Raw genomic sequence first — 26,456 nt, 5'->3', positions numbered from 1 at the left:
AGTGTGGACCTCTGCATAAAAGAAGTCCACGTAATGTAGGGTGCGATGGCATTGTGCGGAGTCGCACACGTCCACACACTTTTTCCCCCCCCTGAAAAACCACTTAAGAGGCATGTAGGGGTCGGGGCTATCTGGCAAAATGAACAATCCAGGAAATAAAAAAGTCTAAGTGGGAGTCTAAGTGGGAGAGAAAGGAGAATTTTGCCCGAGTTTTCTTAACCACAGGAGAACAAAGGAATGTCCACCCTACATATTATGACCGAGTATGGGTAAGTTGGAGGGACCATATTGGTTGGGGAAGTAGGTCTGAACTGCATTGATTGCCTTTTTTAACACAAAGAACATTTTTGGAGGCCACTTGCTTCATAAATTTGTTATTAGAAACTGCAAGAAAATCAGCACACTGCAATTAGTGTTTGAAGTATCAATACAATGCTACTTTATTCTGGCCTACAATTGCTAGGGAAAGGCAATATTTCCACGTTTATACAATTACAATGGGATAAACCCAGTATAAGGTGATGCTAACCAGGTTCTAGATGCCCGTAAATCACATAAATATCCTAACTACTCCTTTAACCCGTTAACAGCCACCTGTAAACTTTCAGTGTACAGTAGCTATATATGTATTTACCAAAACTGGTTTTACAGGTGCAAATCATATAAAATGTCTCATAATGTACATACAAGTATAATCAAGACTTCAAAATCATACAACGGCCTCGACAAATATTAGGAACGACTTCAGACAGTACACAAAGGTAAGGATTAATCTCGGCATGTAACCGGTAGTTAATGGATTTAGAAAAGAGAACATTCCAGGCGCTGAAGTACATAGACTAGCAGACTAGCCTTCAGCATAAATATATAATCTTTCTTTAATCCACAGACATGGGTCAGTGAAAAATCCCATTAAGGAAAAGAGTTCAACCAGGGTTCCGCATCCTGTCAATTATAATGTGAGGGTATTTGTACCATAAACACACTGGCACAGTTGCAGCATCACACAACAAAAGATCAATGGCTGGGCCATTTGTACTGTTACAAACTAGGAATGCCCTAAATACAACCACAATCGATACCTGTGAGGCCACAGGGGTCATTCTATAAATGGGGGGAAAGGGTACAGAAATGTGACTCTTGGGTGTCCTTGTTATAACTGTCTTGCGCAATTTGACTTGGACATATCACTGAAAGTGATTTCAAACTATATTTGTGTGGTGGGTAACTTGTATAACTTCATCACTCTGGGAAATCAAAACTTGTGTTCTGAACTTGCAAAATCATTTGTCTGATGTGACAGTAGCCTTGGTTCCAAGACCTTCCAGTAGCACACGTATACTGTTAGAGGGCGCCATCATCACGCAAATCGTTATCACAGGAAGTTATAACGATTCGGGAGGTGATAGCGCCCTGTACAATACATGAACATACATGTACATGTATGTACAGTACGTGTCATGTCGTGGAAAAACTGGAAGGTCTTGGAACCAGGACTAATGTGACAGGGCCACGAAAATAATTGGACCCCATTTTTCTAGCAAAACCCTCGGGCATTGGTAACAGGGCTTTGCACATTATTATTCTAATTCATGTGTGTTTGCCAGTCTTGAAATATCACTAAATTTGTACAAGGCAAAGAAATGTCATGTCTCAAAGTCAATATTTTTCAGTTATGCCATATAGAATCAGCAATAAAGGAAAAAAACAGAATAAAAAGACTTGGGATTGCTTGGTATTTCTACAGACTGTATATCCTCCAACATTGCAACATCATCTGCAAGACAAGGACAACTTTGTCTCAAGAGAATTCAAAAGAGGGCAATAATCGCTGTACGCAGGCAAGCCCAAAGTTCTATTTCCTGTTGAACTTTTCTTCTGGAGATGCCTTATGAATGTACAGTATCAGGAAAAAAAGTAGCATGAAAATAAGCTTAATCATATAAATAAGAGCACAGTGTGCAGTTTGTGCCAAATCATGCAAATACAATCAAATATATAGATACATTATGTTAATACAAGTACATTTAAAAAAACAACTGACACAGACGCTGGGTGATTGTTATGAATGAACAGCTTGATTAAATTGATTTTAGTGATTCCTCAATACGAGAGTTACGTCTTTTCAAATGTACACAAGATTCTACATGCTTATTCTCCCCAAAACTGAGCAAACAAGAGACAAAAGTTGAAACTACATTTAGACTTACACCGCAAGAAAGAAACATTCTGACATTTAAGCAGGCTTCTGAGTGAGCCGTGAAATTAACCCTTTCTGTGGAAATTTATGCTTGCCTTATATACTGAGGAACATGTACAGAAGCTTGTGGCTTCATACATTTATATAGGTGTTGTTTTTTGCCACAATAGGAGGTGGCCTCATGAACAACCATTTCAAAGTTGCGAGTGACTTACTCCTTGATTCAAAATAAAGAATTGACGTTTAAGGCTGACAGAAAAAAAATGCAATGACATCTCTGACAAATTGAAATTCAAGGTCCAGGACTTGATCCTGCAAATATTTGAAGAATTGAAACCTCAGAAAAAATGTGAAGCAGAGATTTCTACACAATTTACAGTAGCACATTGATCTATTGTAATGCACAAACCACAAGCACAGACCATAAAAGATTATGGAAAGTCAGTAGTGTTGTGATTGAAGCTGTAAATTAGCAGAAGCCATACAGCTCATACCAAAGCCAATCTGATTTAAGCGCAAAATTAGTTAGGGATACAATGAATGAAATTCAGATGCAAAGCTGACATTACTTGAACGGGAAAAAAAAACAGAAACTGACCTGAAGAGATAATCTACGTGACTGACAATTTGATTTGTAAAAGTAGCAAAAGTCAAAGATGCTCTCCCAAAAATGTTTTCAAACCAAATACAGCAAGAGATGAACATATACTAGTCATATATGTCCACTTTAAAAGTTTCAGATTACATCAGCTAAAGGGTGAGGGCTGCAAACGTGGCGGCCATCTTTGTCTGGGTACCCTGACTTCATAAGCCACCAACAAACAAAGCAGGCCTCCTGACTACTTTTTTCCCATTCAACACAGGTTTGCATCAGAAAAGATGGGATATAAAATGGGAACCTGCACATGAGAACATCTGCAACAATGACAGATGAAAACCATGCAATTGACATGCACAATAAGAACAGAATTTAATATTCTTGGTTAGTGTATTTCCCTCAAGAAACAACAGGGAAAAAACTTGGGTGACAGTGTGAAGGATCTCAAACAAGGAGAACTGATCCACAAATATACTGCAAACCAAAAAATATACATGTACGTATACACTAAAATAATTACAAATCATTTCCAGGCTATTTATGAATTTGATGCACGGCAACTTTTTGGCTACGGTTTTACAACTTGTGTTGAGTTCCATTACATCTGCATATTTTTCTTGCCAATTTTCTTTTACTTTATAAGCCATTTTGTGGTAGGGCCACATGTCAACATTTAACATGCCAGTCATTTCAATGGTATATTTCAAAAGTTAACAGGTGTCTTCTGTTCATCTGTTCCTTTTTTTCAGATTTTTGCCCTTTATTTGGTTAAATATCACAGCGCATCTGTGTCTACTGTGAGCTTCAGCCAGAAAGCCTGGGCCCTACTTTATGGAGCTCAACAGAAGTGAATAACTAGCAAATTTATGTTCTCATAAAAAATCTGCAGAGTACCGTGCAGTCCCTGACAATATATATGTTCCCGGCATAGCAGTTAGGCAGGCAGTTAGGCAGGCAACCTGATTTCTGCTATAGCAAATTCTTTCTGCTAAAGCAAATTCTGCTGATCCAGTTTCCTGGATCAGCAGCCCCAGCTCTCGGCTGAAGCTCACTTTATCTTTTAGTTCTTGACATTTCTGAGTCAGTGACAAGCTCTACAGCATGTTGAAACTGATCCCAAATAAGATGTCACGTGGTCTGATATTTCAAATGCCTTTCCAGTCTTACATGGACACTGTACACTACAACTTGAGGCAATCCAAGTAACTTACAATACATCTGTATGGGCCTCAACCTGTTCATCTTGGAGATTAACTAGGTGCACTGTTCAACAAAAGCTTTTGCAAATGTTTTCAAAATATGCTTTAAAAGCCTCCCAAGGTAATTTCTGATTCTGTATGGAAATACTTAAATTGAACTGATACGTAAGAGAACGCTTGGAAGTCAATACTCTTTCAGTTCTAAATCGTGGACTATCAAGTTGGAACACAAAAAACAGAAGTGTGCTTGTTTTCAATTTTTAGATGAGCAGTAGTCTTTCTTACAACTGAACCTCAACTTCCTTCATCTGACAGAATCTAACACCCTGTTTTGATTGAGTTTGATGGATACAGGACTTTGAAAAATAGAAATGCATTCCAGCTTTTGATTGACAAAATATATAATAAGTTCTGTGCTGCCTAAATGCATTGCATGTAAAGGCCAAATTACACAGCGAGTGAAAATGAAAATGCAGTGTTATAAAAAATTGAGCATAGCGGCTCCTATGGAATTGGTCACACTGACTGCAATATACCACACGACAGGTTGGCAAACTGCTGTGATTCTAAAGCTCAGTGAATTTTTTTTCAAAGATGTCACACTGAGACAGTGCATTCTGGCCAATCAACCGTCTTGTTAGGTATGACGTCACAGATCGACTGGCATGGTTGAATGCTGTCCCTCATTACACCCTCCACTCTTCCTGTGGGGGTGCCATTCATATTGCGGAAAGTCAGTGCTTAGCATGCCAAGCGGTTTCCGCCTTGCGCGTACATGTAAAAACATTATGCAGTCTACCGTTCGGGCCGCCACTCTCAGTTATCACAGGTCTGTGTCAATGGGCACACAGGCTACGCCTGAATCTTGAATGCATTGCTAGGTCTAGGTCTTCAACAGTTGCGAAAGCATGTGCAAACAGCACTACTCAAGAAGTCTGCGTCGGACACAACTATAGCCACTTTTTTACAACTGCAGCGATTTCACTTTCCATTACTGTATGTCCTTGACAGATTCGACATGCTCAATATGTGTTACATGTGACACATGCGTCGCATGTGTCATCCTTTATGTTTCGACACCTTAGAATGTAATATTAGTTTGTACAATGCGAGGGGGGATGCGATTTAAGTATCGCATCCAAGCGAAGTTTGCATTTCCTTCAAATAAAAATGCACAACATTTTTCTTTATGGGGAGGGAGAATGAAATCATGTGACCCCCAGATTTACGTCACTGTCTATTTACATGAGATGTTCCAAAGTAAAACCTGTACAAAGCAGCCACTCAAAGATGACATGGCTGTGATGGGCTGGTGTTACATTGGGTATTACAAAGAGGCTTGGCAACGCTACACACTATGGCTGCTCTGGTCATGTGCAATCCGTCCACAGGCAGCCACAGTGCGTGCAGGTCCGACCTGACCCCACGGAGAACGATAAGAAACCCAACAGACAAAGACACACACACACATGACAGACTATGGTTTCACAGGATGACGCATTTCCGCTTGCTCCGTCCGCCGGATGGCGTTGTCTTGCCCTTGCCGTTCTGCTTCTGGTTCTCCCGGGCCTTCTGCTCCCGAATCTTTCGCATGAGATCATAAAAAGCCTGGAAAAAACAATGCACATGGAAAAAAAACCTTTCACGTTAGATCTCTATGCTTATAAACGTGGATATTACTTTGATTTCACAGAGGAGATACCTTGTAGTGTGACCTTAAGCAGAGTGGGTTATAGTTACTGCTTCCCCAACTGCTCTTCTTTGATTTGCTAAGCGAGAACCCTCAACCAAAAATGCCTCTAAACCTCTTTTTCTAGGTCGGTTCGGGCCACTCTACGTCACTCGTGCATAATGCATTCAATCTGTTGACCACTGCTCCAAAGGTTCACACAAGGTATACATTATCTAGGTACGGCTGGTACACATTCACTAATGATAAGGAGAGCAATGCGAGAGGGCGGTGAACGTTTGGGACTGGTTTGTCACAACACCATTACAGCTGGGTCATACTTGGCTTGGAAGCGTACACCAATGCAATTCCGTGAGGTCAGATCAAATACCTGCACTATGGCTTAGCAATAGTGGAGCACATCTCAACTCAAATGAAGTTTGCAGCGAACATTTCAGGACGTCACATTTGTTTCGCTTTTCCGTTCTCCTGCAGCACAAACCGATTTTCAGGCATACTAAGAACCAAATTTCATAAACTTGAACGGCTTCTACCTTGTCCCTGATCAGCAATCACTTGAGAAGATATTTATACTAAGATGTCAGAAAAATAAGGAGAGGAGTACCTTATCGACATTTTCCCTTGTTTTGGCCGAGGTCTCGACATAGGGAACCTTCCAAGCCGTCGCCCGGTTCCCTGCCTCCTCTGGGCTCACCTGCCTCTTGTCAGCCAGGTCCGCTTTGTTGCCAACCAAAAGAAAGGGGATCATATCTTCTGTCCGGTCGCACTTCACTCTCAAAATCTGTTCCCTAGTTTAAAAGAAAAAGATGCAAAAAGGTTTTCTTCAATTTCGGCACTGCAAAAGGCCGCGTCACTTGGAATAATTAGAATATTCCATCTTCAATTCAATTTAATATTCAGCTGTACCATATTCCCACAAAAGCACAAATAGAACAAAACTTGAAGGAGAAGTACTTTTGGCCTTACTGTGGGCATACATGCATTCAAGTACTATCAAAGATCACTCAAAATACTTTGAACTATGACCTTAGACTGTAGTTTTGAAACCAAATAATTGAGACTTGCTCCCTTTTTCATTTTTACTGACTAGAGGCCACTATTACTCAAAATGGGACTTGATTTCCCTTGAGATTTGAACAAAACATACCCACATTTTTCAGTATACTTTATTTTTCCCAGACCCTTGTAGGTTCTACACTAAAATGTCTGTGAACTTAACTGTACTATTTGAGTATTATTTGCCACAACTTGAGTACCAGTTGAACTCACTGAGAACCACAACCGAGGACAACAGACCGGTATCAAGTGCATGAAACATTACTTTATATGACCATGTATGCTACTTGAGGTATGCACAGACAACCAACCAATCATGACCTGGGATTGGCTGATTTCGACTTAGAAGAAATATAGGGGTTCAACATTACGAGTTGAGGGGACTGTCGTAACCAAAATTAGTTTGAATCCCAAAGAAATAAAGTGATGGTGGCAATTCTCTTCCCCCAAAAGTCACCACAAGAACTTCTTGCCTACATGGGTGCCCAGCACCTGAGGTAGATGGTCATGAAAGTGAAACGGTCGGATTTGAGATATATGTAAATGTACGTCCAGTCGAATATTGGATGTGGCGGGCTGCTGACCTGAATTCTGTAGTGGTTGCGAACGACTCCTGCTCGGTGATGCTGAAGACGCACAGGAACCCTTCCCCTGAGCGGAAGTAGTTGTCGCGGATGGCTGCGTAGTCCTCCTGGCCCGCCGTGTCCAGGATGTCAATCTGGACTTCCTCACCATCCAGCGTGATCTTCTTGCGATAGCTGTCGGCCTTGGTTGGCTCGTAGTCCTCAACAAACTAAAAGTACAGGAGACACTATGAGCATAATTGTCTCCATTTTGTAATGGCACCCTAACCACTTGCTGCCTGGTGCTTTTAAAAATGCAGTGCCAACATGCGGGAGATTTTCAAGATTTTCAATGTTCATAATTCTTCGAAAATTTATCATTTCATTTAATAGACGTTTACACCCACACGAATGACTATTTGGTGGATACTCTAAGCTGACAGGTAACTTTCATTGACTCCTGAATACTTCAGCCAGGCCTGCCGCCCTGTAAAGAGAGCCCAGGATTGTGAGGTGTTGCGTAATTTCCTTTGTCCCCAGTGAATGCGAGTGGCATCTTTTCAAACGCGGCTGGATTAGCATGCAGCAGTGCTGTGTCGCTCATCGATGAGGCCCTGGAGCACTTTCGTCCACTGTGCTAATCCGCGGGCCCGCTATGCCCAAAACAGTGGTATACTGTTTAAAAACAGCGGCAGATTACATTCAAAAAATGCAACCCAAAAAATGATGGCAATTCCCAGCAGCAGGTCTTTTGTGAGTAGGGTCTTTTGTTACACGGACCAGCACTTTTGTCCCATTTCGGGCACCCTGGCTCAGCTTATAATCCCATGGTACTCGAAACGGGGTTCCCTGGCAGCAAAAGGTTAATGCAATTCTTCAATACGTAGGGTGACAAAGATCACTGCAGATTAGACATTAACTGATTCTTCCAATAAAGTAAGCGGTAGGTCAGTTTGCATAATAAAAACGTTAGGCAGATGAAATGAAGTCCTGCCAAACACTGTGCAGAGTCAATGTGCAGTCACAAACCCTACCCACAGCTCATTCCAATGGTGTAATTTACACCAATACATGCAGTGTAAGTTAAAAACAAAGACGCTCTTCACAGAATACTTCTCGTATGTACTGGGTAACTTATAGGAAATTCAATGCCAATGTCTGACTATGTGTACTTTTTGTGCCCAAATTAACTAATCTTTGGTACATGTAACTAGGGCATAAAATTCTGACCCAACTGTTCAGAACACCTCAGGAGCTCGTCAAAGACGTTTGATACAGCCGCGTCCAAATTACTGGCACGTGGCTCCAGCTGGGAATAAAACGTGGCTACTAGCTAGCGGCTGCAGCTATTTCCAAAGACATATGCATTACTCCTAGCCGCAGCCAGTCAATCCGTACATGGCCTACTGATGTGCAGCATGTTCAATTACTTCACCCACACATAATACCCATGCTTTTGCCACAGGCACTGATGGACTTGTGCAATCTGTAGTAATACATTTACAAGTATATGAATGATTGCGAGTCATTCCAGGTGCCTTGACGGGTTTAAGAGGTAATGCAGTGTGCAAAATTTGCAAAGGGAATTCGAAAACCTGCAAGCAATGGACATTCAACCGCACGTCTGGCCTTTTCACGATGGTGTCAGCTTTCCTTTGCATCTTTAAACTAATGTAAAGCATTCAAATTCCAGTATAGTATTGGGGAATTCAACCCCAAATATTAACCAGCTGGGTGAACTGGTCACTTGGGCCACGCCCAAGCACAAGACGTCACAAGAGTGTCAAATTGAACGTACTGTAGCTGCCCAGGTATTGAGTAATTAATCAAATGCGCTCTCTGATCCCTAGCCACCTCTGCTGGGAACCACTCCCACTGGCATCTCCCTCTATAACCTCACCTCGTCGTACATGAACTGCAACGTCAGGGCCGACTTGCCCACCCCTCCGCTGCCCACCATTATCACTTTGTGCAGGGGTAATGCCTTGGGAGTTGGCATGGTGATCCTGGCTCGCTGGGGATTCTTCCCGAAAACCGACCGAAGAAATCGTCTCAACCCTTCTGGACTGTAAATATCAATGAAGTTGAAAAAAAAAAAAAAAATTACACTGAGAAACATTTGGAATGCACATCTATGTACATATACATGTAAATGCAACTGAAACATTTCATGAACTGAACAATGATAAATGTACACTACATGTACAGTCAGGAAAGGCATGAAACAAAACAGCTGAAGTTACCTGCATTGTACCGTACACTTCACAAATTCAATTGAAAATATTATTATTGCCATAAGGCATGGTTCCAACATGTGAATTACTGCTGCTGGGAGAATTACATTTACATGTACATGGACTACTTCATTGCAACCACAAGCAGAAACCTTAATAAAAAAAATATCAACAGCAAATACATTTCATGTACATGGATGCTGTACAAACAAGCCAGTTAAATTAACAGCACAGAAACTGAGTTTTGCACTTAATTTCCTGCCCCCCGCCCCAGCCATGGTGTGGTACTCCTACACCAGCCTACACTAGGGTGTGCAAAATTGTTTGTTTAATTAGTCATTATGGCACTAGGACTCCTCCTCTTGTCAACAGCAGAGGACCATCATAGATGTACTTTGAACTGCTTGAACATTTTGCCAACACACAAGCTGTACAGTACATGGTGGTCTGCATGTGGCCCAATGTACAGGTGTATTTTTACTGTACATGTTCATATGCACCTATACCATAAAGAGCTTGCTGAATTTTTTTTACTGGTCTCCATGGAATTCACGTCAAATCCGCACCCTGCACTCGCACATGCTTCAGCAGCGTGGAATTCCGCAGATAAAAAAAAAGACAGCATGACAGTGCGGCGCGATATGCCGGATAACAGCCCATGAATCAAATGTGGAAGATATATGTACACATATATGTACGTCCAGTTCAGACAGATGGACACTGATTAAGCCCACCTCTCCTGAGGCCTTATCGATGTGCAATGAATTTATTGAATATTTTATGTACATTGAATCAATCCACTCAGCACAGGAGACAGACTGTAAATATGAATACAATGAATTACAGATACTGCACTTAATGCAAACATCCAAAAATGTGCTATACCTGTACATCTACGGGTATGCATCTCAATTTGCATCAGAAAGAGAAGGTCTTAGTTTCAACTGTGAATTGCTCTCTATCAATATTACGGGACATGTACATGCAACTATACGTTTCAAAATGAAATTAAAATCTTCACTATTCTGGCACGAGCAACATACAGGAAGGAAGTGCACACATACTGCTAGAAAGCAAAATAAAACAAAATCAAATATGCTCAAAGCAGAAAACCCTTGTATAAAGTGTGCCTGGATAAATTTGTATTGAAAAGGAGATTTGTTTTTCCTTCAACTGTCTCTTTAAAGCGACATTAAAGAGTTCAAAGTCCATTATGTAACCAAATGACATGCTTTTGTGCACATGTGTCTCAATCCAGCTGTCATGTCCACACTCAATCCCAGCCCGGCGGGTACACACTATTTGCCCTCCCTCTTCTACTCGCTTGGCTCCTTCTCTCAGCCCATGACGTGGGTTTGCTCCTCCGTCCCCCCATCAGGGGGACTGATCGACGCTGGCAGCTGATGGGAGCTTATTGCATTATCCACCCACGGTTGGCCTGGCCCTGGCGTGGCAAGCCCTGCAGTGCTAGGCTGAGCCATGCCAATGATACGCAGCTATTATTGGGGAGATGCACACAGCTAGGATCCCATTTCCAATCCCATTTCCCATTGGTACCGTACGCTATATATGAATCATCTCGAGGTTTTTTCCCAACAATCAACATCATAAAACACACTGCAAAATACATGTATAAAAGTACCTTACCATTACATATACAAACATGAATTGTATACGTACAAATGTATAACACACATCTAATGTACATGTACCGGTACATGTTCAAAGTACATGTAAAGAACAGTGTACAACACATTTGTAATGTACAACTTACGCACATGTACATGTACCATACAACGCACAGCAATGTACAACACACAAGTGATGCACAGCGCACATGTAACGTACAATGCATATGCATTGTAATATACAATGCACATGTAATGTACCGGTACATGTATGTATGTACAACGTGCAAATTTGCACACATGCATGCATGTGTAATGTGCTGGAGTACTTGAAGGAATTGGTCCCAAAAGTCCCAGCCCACAGGATCAGCATACTAGTGCATGTACATGTGTACATACATGCTGTGATTCTCTTTTTTCCTGGTGTACATAAACGTTTGTTCACCCTCATTCAAGCATTCTAACTATGCACTATATGTACACCCCACTGGATGATGACCTTTCAGATGGACTGCCTGTAGTTCATTGGCCATATGCAAAGTTCTGCATTATTTATATACAGTCATGACAGTAGAGACTGTGATAAAGGTAAACAAAAACATCCACCTCCTCTGCCAATTCAACCCAGTTTGTTAACAGGATTGATTGGACTCTTCCCTCTAGAGCTACCCAAGTAATTACATTACCTCCGAGCCGATTCTGACGAGGGCCCAAAGAGCATTCAAGGGGTTGGAACACAAACAACCTGTCTGCCTCAAGGGCCAATCAAAATGAAATGTTGTTGAGCAACAACGGAGGTAGCCAACACCTACATGTGAAAATAACTATACCCTTGTTGGTTGGCAACACCAGAACATTAGGGATGAAACAATGTGGCATGTGTTGCTCATGTACATGTACACTCCTAGATCATTAATGTACGTACATGTCTCACGGAAGAATGATCACTTGTAGTGTAGTGTACATGTACATGTATTTATGTACATGTAGTGTACATGTACACAGGTCAGGGACTCGCCATATGGGTACATGATAGTAATTTTGTTCCCAGTTCATCAACTGCCTACATGTATTCTAATAGTATTAGTAACAATGCTGCTACCAGTACATGTCACTCTTGCAAACATTGTTCCACTCCAAACTGTGGTACATGTAGTGCTGTTACCTACAATGTACATGTACATGTGCACCCCGGTACACTGTACATGTACATGTACGTGGCATGACTGTGCAAAAACTAACCTTTTTATTTTCACGACTGATGCCTTTTTGTGTCAATTTAGCTTGCCTAACTTTGGTTTTGATTGTCATCAATGTTGTAGAAAATTGGAATGTCAAGTGTTCAGGAAAAGTTTAACACACTGTACATGTGTGCATGTCATCAAATTACACGACACTATGTACATTCCGTCCATAGCATATTTGCAGTTGCTATCACATGTCCTGGATATATCCTCCAGTGTAAGTCGTTGTAAAACACTCTATCCATGAAATAAATATTATGAGATAAAACTGAGAAATGTAGCAAGACATATTATTAATGACATGATACACGGCATGTACACGTCCATGGCTTTGAACCCAAGTTACAAACTACACATAAAAGTCATTGCATACTGTCATATTTCCGGTTGATATGTGGTTACAGAATACACTGTGCACAGTCCCTTGAACAGAAGCAGGAAGTCAAGTGAGCTCAGTGGGGATATGGCAAAATAACTTGAGTTCCAAAAAAAGCTTGATGACAAATGTAGCATGGCAACAACTGGAAAGAAAGAAGTTAGTTAGGGGCCATTCAAAATTTTCAATGTTTTTATATTTCAATTCTTTTTTTCGAATTAGTGGGTGGGTGGGTCAAGGAGAATAACTGAAAATTGAAATTCAGTTTTGATTTTTAGGGTGGTAATCTCAGGCATGAAAAGTGATCAGACAGGTCACTGATTGTCTCTTACTCTGTCATACATGTACATTTGCATGCGTACTGTATGTACATGTACATCTATGTACACTCATACGTGTATAAAGGTCAAATGGGTTACTGTACATGTACATGTATAAAGGTTAAATGAGTTACATGTTCACATAAAAAGGTTAAATGAGTTACATGTATATGTACAAAGGTCAAATGAGTTACTTGTACATGTATAAAGGTTAAATGAGTTACATGTACACATATAAAGGTTAAATGAGTTACATGTACAAAGGTCAAATGAGTTACATGTACATGTATAAAGGTCAAATGAGTTACTTGTACATGTATAAAGGTCAAATGAGTTACATGTACATGTATAAAGGTCAAATGAGTTACATGTACACATATAAAGGTTAAATGAGTTACATGTAAATGTATAAAGGTCAAATGAGTTAAATGCACATGTATAAAGGTCAAATCACTTACGTGTACATGTATAAAGGTCAAATCACTTACGTGTACATGTATAAAGGTCAAATCACTTACGTGTACATGTATTAAGGTCAAATCACTTACTGTACATGTATAAAGGTCAAATGGGTTACATGTACAGTACATGGCTACGCACTGTACAGGTGTATTCCAATTAATGCACACATTGTTAGTATACTATAATTCAACTGCATTTTTCATTGCACAATTTCACTATGAGCACATCAACTTTTTTAACCCTGTTGACACCATTAGATAACGGTCATGTCCTCTTACAAGCGACAGGGCTGAGTACTACATTTTGCTACAAGTAGTAATTTGTGGTACTACGTAGGGTTAAACTGAGTAATTGCTGTCCATGAGGGAGGCTACACTCACGCAAGACTACAGATCGCAGATGAATGAAAACAGTTCTACACCTGTCACGCACACCGTTAAATTGTACACACATTCATGTAGGTCTCCATCATAGCATACAGACACACCCATTAGGCTCGATTCTCAAACAGTACCCTTTGATCAACTTACACAGAAGCCATTGATTGAAGAATTTCTCATCAGCGGATATAATTCCAATTCAAGAAATTCCCCTCCGGGATGAAAGGGTATGAAGGCACAGGTGATGTATAAACTGTAACAATTATTGTTAAGTCCTCGGTGATAATAATCCACGAAAGCACAACCGTTTTCCGATGTCCATTTATTCACAATGAGCAGTCTGCACTTTGTACACGTCAATGCACAAAATACGTCTATTTCAATCCCTCCCTCAGACGTGCTGTGCCGTACTAGTACATGTACACTTGTACCGTCGTGCAGGTTCACTGTACACAAGGATGCAGGGATGAGTCACACAACAAGTGTCCCAAAAGAGAATGTTGAGCTTCATGGACATGACATGTACATGCAGCACTGTGACAAACACTCGGGAGCAGCACACACTTAAAAACAAGTAGTTTTTAATTTGTAACTACAATGTACTAGTATACTGTGTGTGTCTCTCTCTCTGCAGGCATGGCATACATAGTGTGGACCTCTTCACAAAAGAAGTCCACATAATGTAGGGTGCGATGGCGTAGTGTGGACTCGCACACGTCCACACATTGTTTCCCCCTCTCTGAAAACAGTTTCAGAGACATTTTGGGGTCAAGGTTATCTGTGGCAAAATGAAGAGGAACAGTCCAGGAAATTATCATAAAAAAATCTAGCTCAAAGGAGTTATCCAAGTTGGAGAAAAAGGAGCATTATCCTCAAGTTTTCTTAACCACAGGAGAACAAAGTAATGTCCACACTTTGTATGTAAAAACAGGTAGGTGTGTACATGCACATGTACTTTACAAGCAAGGGACAAACCACTTTTGTTTAGGCTTTCGGTGTGCAGGGGCAGATCCAGGACCAATTTTTCAGGTGGCGGGGGGGGACACAAATTGGGGCATATTTTCTGCACACGTTTTTGGCCCTTAAGATTTTTTGCACACTCTGAAGGGGGGAGGTGTGGACCAACAATCAAGTCCCCCAAAAGTTGCCTTTCTCTCAGGACAATTTAAAAACAAACAACAATTTCTGCATTTTGTAGGGGGTGTGGGGTGGGAAGGGTGGTGCATATTGCTGCCTCCTTGGACGCATGTGAAATTTGCTTATGGCTGGATGCCCTGGTCTTCACAGCATTGAAGGGACAACTTCTGCTGTTTGGAAAGTCAGGACCAAGTTGTGGGGATGAATAAAACTACAAGATAACAGCATCCAACTCCATCCAAAAGCTAATAATACACAGAATAAACAATAAATATCACACCACCCAAAACCTTTACTGCATCTAACAATGACTACAGTGACTAACTTACACATTACATGTACATGTATTTTCCTGTACGGCCATAGTACTGTACGCATGCATTACTTTGAACAGGAAAAGGAAAGGATCTAAACTTGCTACTAGTATGCACGTCCACGGATGAGTCATTTACTTCTCAACAAAGTTCAATTTGAATTCATCGCCACTTCAACTAGCTTGGACAAACCTTTATTTTGTCAGGAAGCTGATCATTTATCAACATGTATTTTGGAAATCTATGGTTCACATTGTACTGGCTGCAAACACTGATATTGGCCTCGGTGCTTTGCTTAATGAACTACCGTAGCTGAATCACCAGGAAATTTCCTCATTTTGAAATGACAACATCTCTCAATTTAAATCTATTACTAGTCCTAGCCAAGGGGTTCTTCTATTCACAAATCTCAGTTGTTCTATTCATGAAAATATGAAAACAAATAATTGTGATTTGCTACGAATAGAGATGAGTGTTGCAACTGTTGGACTCTGTGGTATATAAGCTGGCTATATCATATTTTACCAAAAAACAATAAGATTCTAGGAGGAAAAAATTTCATAACGTCCTTGGAACCAAGCATGTAAGTCACTGTACACAAGACATGCATGTGCATGTATCAAATGCACATCAAGGTGAAGGTCGTAAGTTCAAAGAGTACTTAACCATCAGAATAAAATCAGGTGCAAACAAAACCCCATCCCCTCAAAGCAAAACTGATTACTAGCGTAGTAATGCCCGCTGCTGGAGGCCACCCACGTAATATACATGGCTGACAGACGACTTAATGCAAGGGTTCCTATCCAGCCCAAGGCTCCCAGCACGGGCCTGGCAGAAGCAATCGGGTGATTTCACGCTACTCGGTTGGGACATGGACGTCACAAGTCTATAATCCCAGGCAGAATGCGCAAACACAAAAGCAAACAGCAGGGAGAGCTGATGAGATTGTCACTGTGTGTCCCCTCACGGATTTTTGTTTTATAAACATACACGTACATGTAAGTGGATGAGTTCCGTAATGGCTACACCTGTATCTATCCGTTTGTTGAATTGACAGGGTAATGACAGCGTAATGTGTACCTAGGTAAACCTACCATATGGGTGCTACATTTCTGGGCTAAAAAGACAGAAAATCAATACAAAACAAAATTACATACTGGTCATTTCTCCATCTATTCTTTTAATTGAACTTTTGTTTTCAAAAATTCAGACAAAACATATTTTAATTTCCAAAAGGTGATGTCACACTAAGCATGTTCAAAGACATCAGAAAGTTAAACATTCATTCTGAATAAATAGCATGAGGGCTTGAAACAGTCTTTGTCCCCCCTCCAAAAAAAAGATGATCAGAAACATGAATACGGGTAATTAAAGAAATTACGGGTTCAAAGGTGTGACATTTTTGTGTCCCTGTTACAAGTACAGGTACATCTGACCTTTGTTATTTGACATGGAAATATCACCGGAATTGATTTCAAACTATTACTATTTGTTTGGCAGGTAATGTGTATAAATTCATCACTCTTGGAAATTACAAAAATGTGTTCTGAACTTACAAAATCATATGTGAGACATGAAAAGGACACAAAAAATGGACCCCTAATTTGTGGAATCACCCACAAAAATGACTTCTTTGAATCAAATGAGATGTTCATCTTACAAATGAACAAGACCATCTTGCAAGGTCAACACTGAGTCAGTGGGCTGCAAATCAACTTTATAGAAAAATCACTACCCATGGATCAAATGGTCTAATCTGAATGGCAAAGATATTAGACAGGAAATTAATTTTTCTGCCCTTTCCTTTCCATCAGTTCTTAGTTGATTTGTTCCAGGCATATGTCCAGTGGGTCTACTTAACTATGGGGGCCAGAAGAAAAAAAAAATCAATCATGTTTGGCTGACTGGGGGTCGCTAACCGGTGATCCCCTATTCATCGTGCATTGTTATATTTGCTCTCGTCCTCAGATAAAGGGTCAATTTCACTCCTGACAAGGCTGAGCTCACATGGTTTCCCCTGCAAAAACGAGCTACCAATCAAGCTAAGCCAATTATAAGACATGCATACTTGGATAGTGCAAATAACGGCTACCTGTATCTTAGTAAATTCATGTCAAGACCAAGACCGGTACATGTACAGTGACATGATCAAACTATCATACATATCTTATATCATACCTACTGGCATGTACATGTACAGTGGAACACTGTCGTAACAAGGTCCCAAGGACTTCCAAAAAATTACCTTCCTCTAACGGGTACCGGTACCTTGTATTATTTATTTGTAACAGAAAACAAAGAAAAACAGAGACATACCGGTAGGACCTAAAGTTTTCCTTGTGATAAAAGTGACGTTCTTATTATCGGTGCTCTTATGGACATGTGCAAATGATGCAAATCACTATACACCCATACCGTTACTTGCTCGGCAGTTGTAGGGGCCACACTCGTGTTGAAACACAAATTTGTGGTGGCCAGAAACGTTCTGAGGATAATAATGTTCTGTCCACACAACTCAGTCCTGACTGTCCGAACGAAAAGAAACTATCCCTAAATGTGGTGGAAGCCTACCTGCACCTTCCCAGAACTCTTGAGTCACTACTCTGTACTACTCCGTGTGAGTAGCATGAGTAATGACTCAGAGTAACCTACACTCATAAGTAGGCCTACTTGTCACTGGGTTATCTATAGGGACCACACTTTATACTGAAATATTTACAAGCATTACGGTCGGCTAAAAATGTCATGGGGACACATTTTTGTCTCCACAACCCGGTTCTGAGCTTCGTCAAAAGAAGTTCAAAAGTGTCCCATTAATATACTTGGCACCAGAATGTGTGTGCAAAATAAACGTGCACAAAATATACACAAACAAGCTCACAATAATCTGACTTTTCGAATTTATCAAGTTGAACCAACAACAAACAAATCAGAAAATACGACTGTATTTACCAAATGGAGTAGGGTGCATGAAGTTTAGTAATTTCAGTAGAACTTACAATATGTACTGTATGCACCTGTAGGCCTACCTGGAATACACAATTGAAGCTGGCCCTCTGGTAGAATGGAACAACTCATAAACAGTAGGAAACACCAAGACAACACATCACAATAGATGACTAGGATGTGAGTCATGTGTGGAGTTAACTGACAATACATGTTAACTGTTATCAGTTTTGATGGCAGGATGACTCAACGGGTACGTGGGCGGGGACAGGGAAACTTTGCGGGCTGGCTGCTGACTGGACCTCGAAGTTGGAGAAAAGATGAGGGCACGCGTGTACATAGAGGAGCACTGTTGGTGTGCACAATCAAGTCTGTTTGCGTAGCAACTGGCTTGCAAACTGTACATGTGCATGTGAAATTTTGACCACAAAAACCCAACATGTCCCGGTACACGGTCTCCTTGGTCTAATTTCACGCATGCAGAACGGCTAAGCACGGGAACGTACATGTCATCAACACAGAAAATATTTGCTTAAAACAAAAACTGGTTACCAGCCAAAGTACAAAACACACCATACGACTTTCAACTGGCTCACTGTTAATTTAGTTTACATTGCTTGCTTGCTGATATTGGGCCCATCACTCTTAAATCCAGTGACTTTGAAAAGTTGCAAAATTGAGAAAGCTGTACATGTACATACCAGTACATTACCGGTTATTACCACACTGGTAGGTCTGAAAAGCTTGGTCATATTTTCACGAGTTCCCTAATTTATGACACCCAGAAATATTCGAAGAGAGCCCCATTCAAGATGTATCGGGCAGAAGTTAAATTTTAATAACAGGGTTTGCCCACACACTGATATACAGGTATAATGTCATTGGTGTGAGGGCAAAACCCGTTATTAAAACTCGACCACAAGTGCCGTACTTTACATGCGTACTTGATGCCCCTTGACAAAGACTTGGATTCCTGAAATGGATTATGGAGGAAGTACGCATGCATCATGGGTAGTCAGTTAGGGTTCAAAGAGTTTCAAGTAGTAGGCCTAATGGGCCTGAAAAGAAATCACTGCTTACTACAACCAAATCTAAAGACAACCATGTACATACACTGTACATCACACATGTGCTTTGGTTAGCATTGAATGTGCTTGTACAATGTATATATGTACAAATGTACTAACTGTTTTTCCAAAAGAAATTGCTTGGCACTGATACAAACCTAGAAAGTAAACTCTTAGACTACAGTAGGGCACCTGCACATCATTTACCTTATCTATTTAACAATCAAGTTAGCTAGCAGTAATTGTCTTAATCCTCTTAAAAAGACCTGTCAAGATGAGTTAGGGTCAAATGGATGTGATAGAATGAAAGGCCCTCTTGAAAGGTTACTTTCCACAGAGAGTTTACTCCTGTACTAAGTATATGTAACATGCATTATGCATTGATACATGTACACAGGTTCATCTGGGATTAACACAGCCTCCTGTCTCTTCCTGGGAGACTTTTTGAAACTGGTACAAACACCCAGGTATGCGCCATGTGCATCTGAGGCTGTAGTTAGCAACCAGTAGTTTGGACGAAAATGTGAAGAACTTGTTCAGTGTTCACCAGTGTTAATGAATAAGTGAAAAAAATGAGGCTCGTGAATTTTGAACAAGCAAAACCTGCCAGTCCAACTTTGTTTTTTTGCCAGTCTTCAGGACAGGTGGGCAGGCAGCTACAGCATGTGTGGAGATGAGACACTGCTATGTACGTATGAAAGTTATACATAATGTATGAGAAGACAAGCAGTTTGCATTGTTAAAGAGCATCTCTAAGGAAAACATGTTTTCTCTGATTTTATCGATTCAAATAAATATGGAAGCATCTAAATCGAATGCAGTGTCATTTGTCTTCAGAATTCAACTATAACAAGCTTACAAGGGCTTTTTTTCTGTTCATGCCAAGATGCGAATTCTGAATGTAGACTGCGTCATTCGGAGAAAACAGAGAAAACGAGGGGGGACCCTCGCCCTGTGTTCGTAATGGATAAACCCTTGTGCGTGCCAAACAATGCATGTAGCCATTGTTTGGCATGCACATGGGTAGCAGCAAAGAAATGCTCTACTGGCACAATGTTAAGGCTATGTCATACTCCTCTTCAATGTACATGTAATGTACATGTACATGTACCCCGATATGACAACCATCTGACTTCCCTTTTTATTTCCATTTATTGAAATGACACCTTTTTAGACAGTCTAAATTACCCACGCTTTCCTCGATAATTGAGGGATCTGTTGCTGTGATGTCATTCAGGGAAGACACGGGTCCGTGCACATGTACAGTATGTTTTCTGTCCAAAATGTTAACCCACAATTTACTGACTGCAAAAAATTTCAGAGAAAGGGTTGCCCACTGGTTTTTGGCTATGTACATGTACAATGCTTAAACAACGACTCATGATAACAGAGAAGAGAATTCAGGCCAGTTACATGTATATATACATGTACATGAAAGAAATTCCGGCAGTGTTTGTGAGGTTTTCTCCCAGGGATGAAATCACAGTTTGGCTGAATGTGAAAAATATACTCTGCATAAAAAACAAAAAAGCTGGAAACTTTCATGTAAAACAGTAAAACAAACATTGAAAATAAGGTTTAACAAGTCACAACCAACTTAAACAAGCATTTTGAAAGTTTTCATTGGAAAAAAGAATGCACTGGTCAGTGCACTGACTCGTCAAAAAATTGAAACCTTGAAGATCACATCAAAATTGGGTTGATTTCCCAACCAACTCTATTTTGATGGTACGGTACTGCAATAAACTTTTTTTGGTACGGATTTCAGGAAATGTGTAAAGAAAGAAAAAAGAACGAAGAAGTATACGCCAACTCTACCCTAACATTGAACGCTGTGCAAAAAAGCTCAACGGATAAGCATGGCACTACATGCACGTGAAGTAGCCTTTAAAGTGTCGTCCATTTCATTTGAAACAAATCATAAAACGACACCCAACCTTGCTTACATTTATTTTTACCCAGCTACACGTAAAACATAACAGCACACTGAATTAGTATGACAACTGTACCCCCCCCCAAATTTCCCACATGTCCACGTACTAACCTACTCTGTAGACTGGCACCAACCATATTTCAGATGCCATAGAAAGTAGCTGACAATTCTTTGGGGGCCTGATCTGTGTAATGCTGTCAGCAAACACTTTCCACGACAGCTGGTAACAATCCTTGACTGGAACGTGTAAGCTGTACATTCATGTACCGAGATACCAAGTACTAGGCCCTGTACAGCCAGCCCAACATGGTATGGTGCGGCATACCGGTATATGTATATTTACATGAACATGTATGTATCCAACTGATTGCCCTTACATTTACCGTTCTCATAGGTACATGTATCTGGCAAATTTTCAGTACATGCTGAACTTGGGCACAGAAAAAATCTTGAAAAAAAAAAGTACACGCTAGACAAAGAAAAGCAAGGCTGTAATTTGCGGCACAAAATGTTGACAAGTCATTCCGGCTTATGGAAAACTCAAGAATTGCATATTGGACCATCGGAATATTTGAGTGTTACAAACATCAACAAGTTTAATCCGTTATGTTGGGGGGATATCAGCAAGGAAAAGCGGTTCGGTACCAGGGGGAAACCGGTTTCCAAAGTTAAATGTACCGGTACTAATGTTTATGACACTTGAAAAATGTGATGGTCTGATGTGGAATTCCTTCCCAGGTGACAAGGTAAATACTCCCCAAAATTGGTAACAATTTGGAAAGATTTTGAAAGAGAAATAAAAGGTGACACTTACACAAGGACTGAATCCCACATTGTGGATGCAAAGTCAAAATGATGAAAGTATGAAACTAAACATTTGTCACAGTAACAAATATTAAGTCTTACAAAGCACCCACAGCAGCATAAAAATAGTCTGGGACCAGGTTCATGGTCAAATATCTGCTGCCAGAGCAAAATTCAAGGTCAAGGTTAAATACCTAGGTGATATTTTACTGCTTCATGGGGTCATGTTTTTAAGCCTCAACAAACCTCAGCAAGCATCAGGATTCCAGAAAGTATCAACAAAAAATCTACACAAGTCTTATCATGTGCTCAGTGCATCACCTTTATTCCCCATTTGGAGAGGCAACAAATGAAGATGACTGTGCCGCTTTTGCAGCCTGGCTGGCAGCCATCTTGATGGCATGTGACCAAACACGTCAAGAAAGATGGCGGCCTCCAATCTTTGCAAAACATTTTCTTTACATTGGTGTTCCTACAGGAACCTGGGTGTACATTGTAAATTTGCCCTATTTCTTAGGTGAGATTCTACTCCTGTTGACATGTTTGAAGCTATCTGGCCAAGTACTACTTACTAGGTCTAGTGTATTTCAACTTGTCGTGGTTCCAGGGATCGAGTCGAACCACGGCAAGTGCCACGGCTGCCTTCCTCACCTGCCGTAGTGCCCTGAAAATGTGGACATCAATGGCAGTAAATTGCCAAAGTTGCCCAGACACATTTTGCCTCTGTGCCCTTGACGCAAGTTGCACAATAAGTCTGATCTAAACATTGAATGCAGTGATCGAATACATGAAACCGGGACAAAACAAGACAGAATTAAAGAATAAAGGTACACGAACGGCAGGCTGTAACAGCTAAATGTCATGGTACAACAGCGTAGTGGGAAAAACTTGGGGAAAAGTTCAATGTATACTGACATTACTAACTTTTCCCTCAAGTGGTATCAGCCATCAGAAAGTGATCACATGTCCCAAGATGTTGAATGTAGCATGGAAAATATTGCAGTGGGATAAAATACTTTAAATAGTTCTAAATACCAAATAGAATTTTCAGACCAGTCTCATAAGGTTTGTGCACAGGCATGACAAAGTGTCAATTGATGCCCACATAAAAGCACTCTTTCCCAAATTTGAAAAAAAAAAAGTTGCCTTGGTGTCCCTACTTTGAAGGAAATGTTTGTCTTCCCTCCATACATCACGAAAACTTTTCATTTTTCTGCAAAAATCTGGACCTGGAAGCGAATTCTATGTTTCTCTCAAACAGCAGCAGGTCTTACTTAGAGCCTCTAAATATGATAAAACCGCGTTTAAGTCTGAAGAGGCTACCTATTTTCAAATTGTTGACGCTTGGGTAACGTTTGACGCTACCTGAGTGTGTTGACGCTTGTTGACAGTAAATAGCATGACCGGTAAAGGAAAGAGTTCCATATCTAGACATCATGATACACAAACCCTGAGACCAGTCTGAAAAATTCTAAGTCTTTTCTCAGTAAATGCTTCAACATTTTCACTGCTAAAGTTGACTTTTTAGGACTTGTTATCAACTTCTGATAAGCCTTATCTCAAGTACTGTATGGGTGATTTTGTACAATGGTAGAAACGCATTGTGGAAAGGCAAAAGGAGCAAACATTGCCCCTTTTTCCTTCCCATGATTCCATTCCACCACTGTGCCAAATCACCCATGCAGTATTTGCGAAAAGGCTTATGGACGATGTTTTTTAAGGCGAAAGGAAAATTAGTGAAGTCCTACAACATATTCACAAGAAGTTACAAAGAAACTTGGCCTTGCGCAGGCATGTGCATCACATGATGGTGATATATTGGTGGCTTTAGTCTTTAACTAGTTTTAGATTTTGTACAAACACGATGAACAGGTAGGCCTAGCTACGCGGGAGTAGGCTAAATTTCTTCAAATAGGCCTACCTTCCAAGTTCCAATTTGCGTCTTTAGTTCGGACTTACCAACAACAATCTTACCAAGTCTGTTTAACTGAAGCGATCCGTACCAACGTCCGGTGCGCACTCAACAACAATGTACTTCTGGATCTGATTCTGTAACCCACCAGCACTACCGATACCAATGTATACACAGGCAACATTAACAACACTAGGAAGAAACTCCCAACATGGCCGTCACCGTCATGTCACTAGTAGTCGAGTGCGGAAGCGTAACACAGCGCCCTCTGTTGCGCTTTGGATGAAATGCCACCACCGGTCACACCCGGCGTTTTGGTGATCGTAGCCAGTGGCGAACTATAATTTAATAGGCCTTTTTTTATTTGACATTCTCGAACCAAAAAGAAAAGTTCTGAATGCAATATTGTTCTCGTGTGCGGCTGGTAAGGGTTCGAACCGCACGTGTAAGGCGATCATGCGGCACCAATTTTATGAGGGACTCACTCTTTTCGAGAGTGAGTTTTTTTACTCTCTTGCTTTTAGAGCTAATCAGTTTGTGAGGCCACCGGAAGCTCACTACCACTTTGGAAGGAATAACGCCAAGAGTCCTGTTTCCACAATTCTTCAACAAACGGGCGAGTTCACAATGTTCGTTCCGTTTGTAGGTCTCTAACTCTTCGCGATACCGTTTTACTCAGCACTGGTTGGTTGAGAAGAAATTTGGTTTTGGTTTTTTTTGTTCCATCCCACATTATTCCAGGCAATTACACAAAGTTAGGGGCCTGATAACAGAGCTACCGGTACATGACAAAAACATCAAATTCGTATAGCTTGAACTCGTGGAGAAATCGGTCAACAATATTGTCGTGAACTGGACCAACGCATGGAGTGAGCGTGTGCAGACTTAATAACAATCTACTTGATAGGCTGGTTGGACGCCCGTTTAGATGTTTATAGAGATTGAATATTCAACGAGAATTATGCATATTGAAAAGCCGGATATATAGCTACAGATGACGTATTGCGTGGTCATAGCTTCTTTTATACGTGGAGAAAAATGGCAGATATGTCACCGAGATTGCCCTAACTTCATGAGCTCATTCTGTATGTAAACCTGCAGAGGGCACCTTCTCAGCGATGCACTGACTACTGAGAACCTGTTGTGATATATCTCAGATTAAAAATACGTACTATGAAATTAGAGAATTTATTTCTATTGGGAAAAAAGCTGTTAGCATTGTGCAACACATGGTTGGGATGTTAGATATATCTCAAAATGAACAAAACTTCAACTTTTATTGCAGGGGAAAATGAAGGTATGTAATAAACATTGCACAGATTTCAATGACGGAATGATGTACTGCGTTACTATGAGACGTCAGATATTTTCTCGAGGTAAAAAAATATGCAATTCAGCTTTGAATTATTGGGAATCTAGCTATTTCAAATTTTTTGACTCTGTAGTTTTCTTGTTTGAGAATATGGAAGATATGTAATGAAAATTTATACATATTTCATTTCTGTAAATTAGAAAAAAATTCATGCGGAAAGCTGTCATTGAGTTGATGTTCTGGCAAAATGTTACATAAGATGTCTCGAAATGAATAATTTAGGTACTAAATTAAGTAATAGGTTTGCAGTAGCACCATGCGAAAATATCTCTTTTTCTGAGTATGTGTGATTCTATAAAGAACCCGGAGAATTCTGAAAATTCTGGGAAAATTACGTTGTTGAAAACTAGATATTAAGGTTACAACATGCTGCAATGAGCCAGCTCAGTATTTTCAAAAAGCCAATGGCTGTCGGGAATAAAGCGAGTCAGTGTATGGCTGTGCTGATGGGACAGACTATTACACTCCCGTGTAGCCGAATAATATTATCACCTCGTGCTGGTATGGGCATGCGCTGTTGGAATACCGAACTTGCTCATTTTGCTTTTACAGTGTTTGAGAAAATTAACGATATGTTGATAAAATTTTGCCTGTTTCTGTCCTATTTTGATATTTTCAACACGGAAGTCTGATTTGCAAAGATATATCAACAAATCAAAATATCCGGTTGAATTACAGGGTTTCCCGCAAAGAAAAATACATTTAAAAAACACTGTCAATGGAAGAAGCCGTAGTTTTTAGGCGCATAAACTTGGTATCGTAAAATGTGCAACAGCTTCAGCTTCACTGGTGCCATTGCACATGGATTCCCTTTCCGCTTGACTGAGCGACGATTAACTTTAATGGAGGTGACGTTAAAAATAGTTTTTTGTTTTGTTTCGTTTTGTTTGGGTTTACTTGTTTAGTTTAGTTTAGTTTAATTTAATTTAGTTTAGTCCAGTCCAGTTCAGTCCAGTCCAGTCCAGTCCAGTCCAGTCCAGTCCAGTCTAGTCTAGTCTAGTCTAGTCTAGTGGGAGGAACC

At 40.5% G+C, this 26,456-nt stretch overlaps 1 protein-coding gene across 7 annotated transcripts; it reads right to left on the bottom strand.

The window, feature by feature from the left end:
- Positions 1-415: 415 nt before the first annotated feature.
- LOC110975288 (ras-related protein Ral-A-like) lies at positions 416-24,294 on the bottom strand. 7 transcript variants are annotated; one of them, XR_002597677.2, is made up of 6 exons: positions 24,126-24,294; positions 9,207-9,372; positions 7,328-7,536; positions 6,292-6,475; positions 1,498-5,605; positions 416-1,321 (listed from the first exon to the last, which is right to left on the bottom strand). XR_002597677.2 is itself a non-coding variant. In XM_022227643.2 (6 exons), exons 3-6 carry the CDS (start codon positions 9,303-9,305, stop codon positions 5,483-5,485), a joined length of 615 nt encoding a protein of 204 aa, XP_022083335.1. In that variant the 5' UTR covers positions 9,306-9,372; positions 22,724-22,815; positions 24,126-24,259; the 3' UTR covers positions 416-5,482. The 7 variants fall into 7 exon arrangements, 6 of the variants coding, with proteins under 6 accessions (XP_022083335.1, XP_022083331.1, XP_022083333.1 ...); XM_022227643.2 differs by adding an exon at positions 22,724-22,815 and having other exon boundaries at positions 416-5,605; positions 24,126-24,259; XM_022227639.2 differs by having other exon boundaries at positions 416-5,605.
- Positions 24,295-26,456: the final 2,162 nt, after the last annotated feature.

The sequence above is a fragment of the Acanthaster planci genome, linkage group LG02, assembly GCF_054643075.1.
Source record: "Acanthaster planci isolate LZ-2023a linkage group LG02, COTS_SCS, whole genome shotgun sequence".
In the NCBI taxonomy this organism is placed as follows: domain Eukaryota; kingdom Metazoa; phylum Echinodermata; class Asteroidea; order Valvatida; family Acanthasteridae; genus Acanthaster; species Acanthaster planci.
This window is presented reverse-complemented; position numbering and strand designations above follow the sequence as displayed.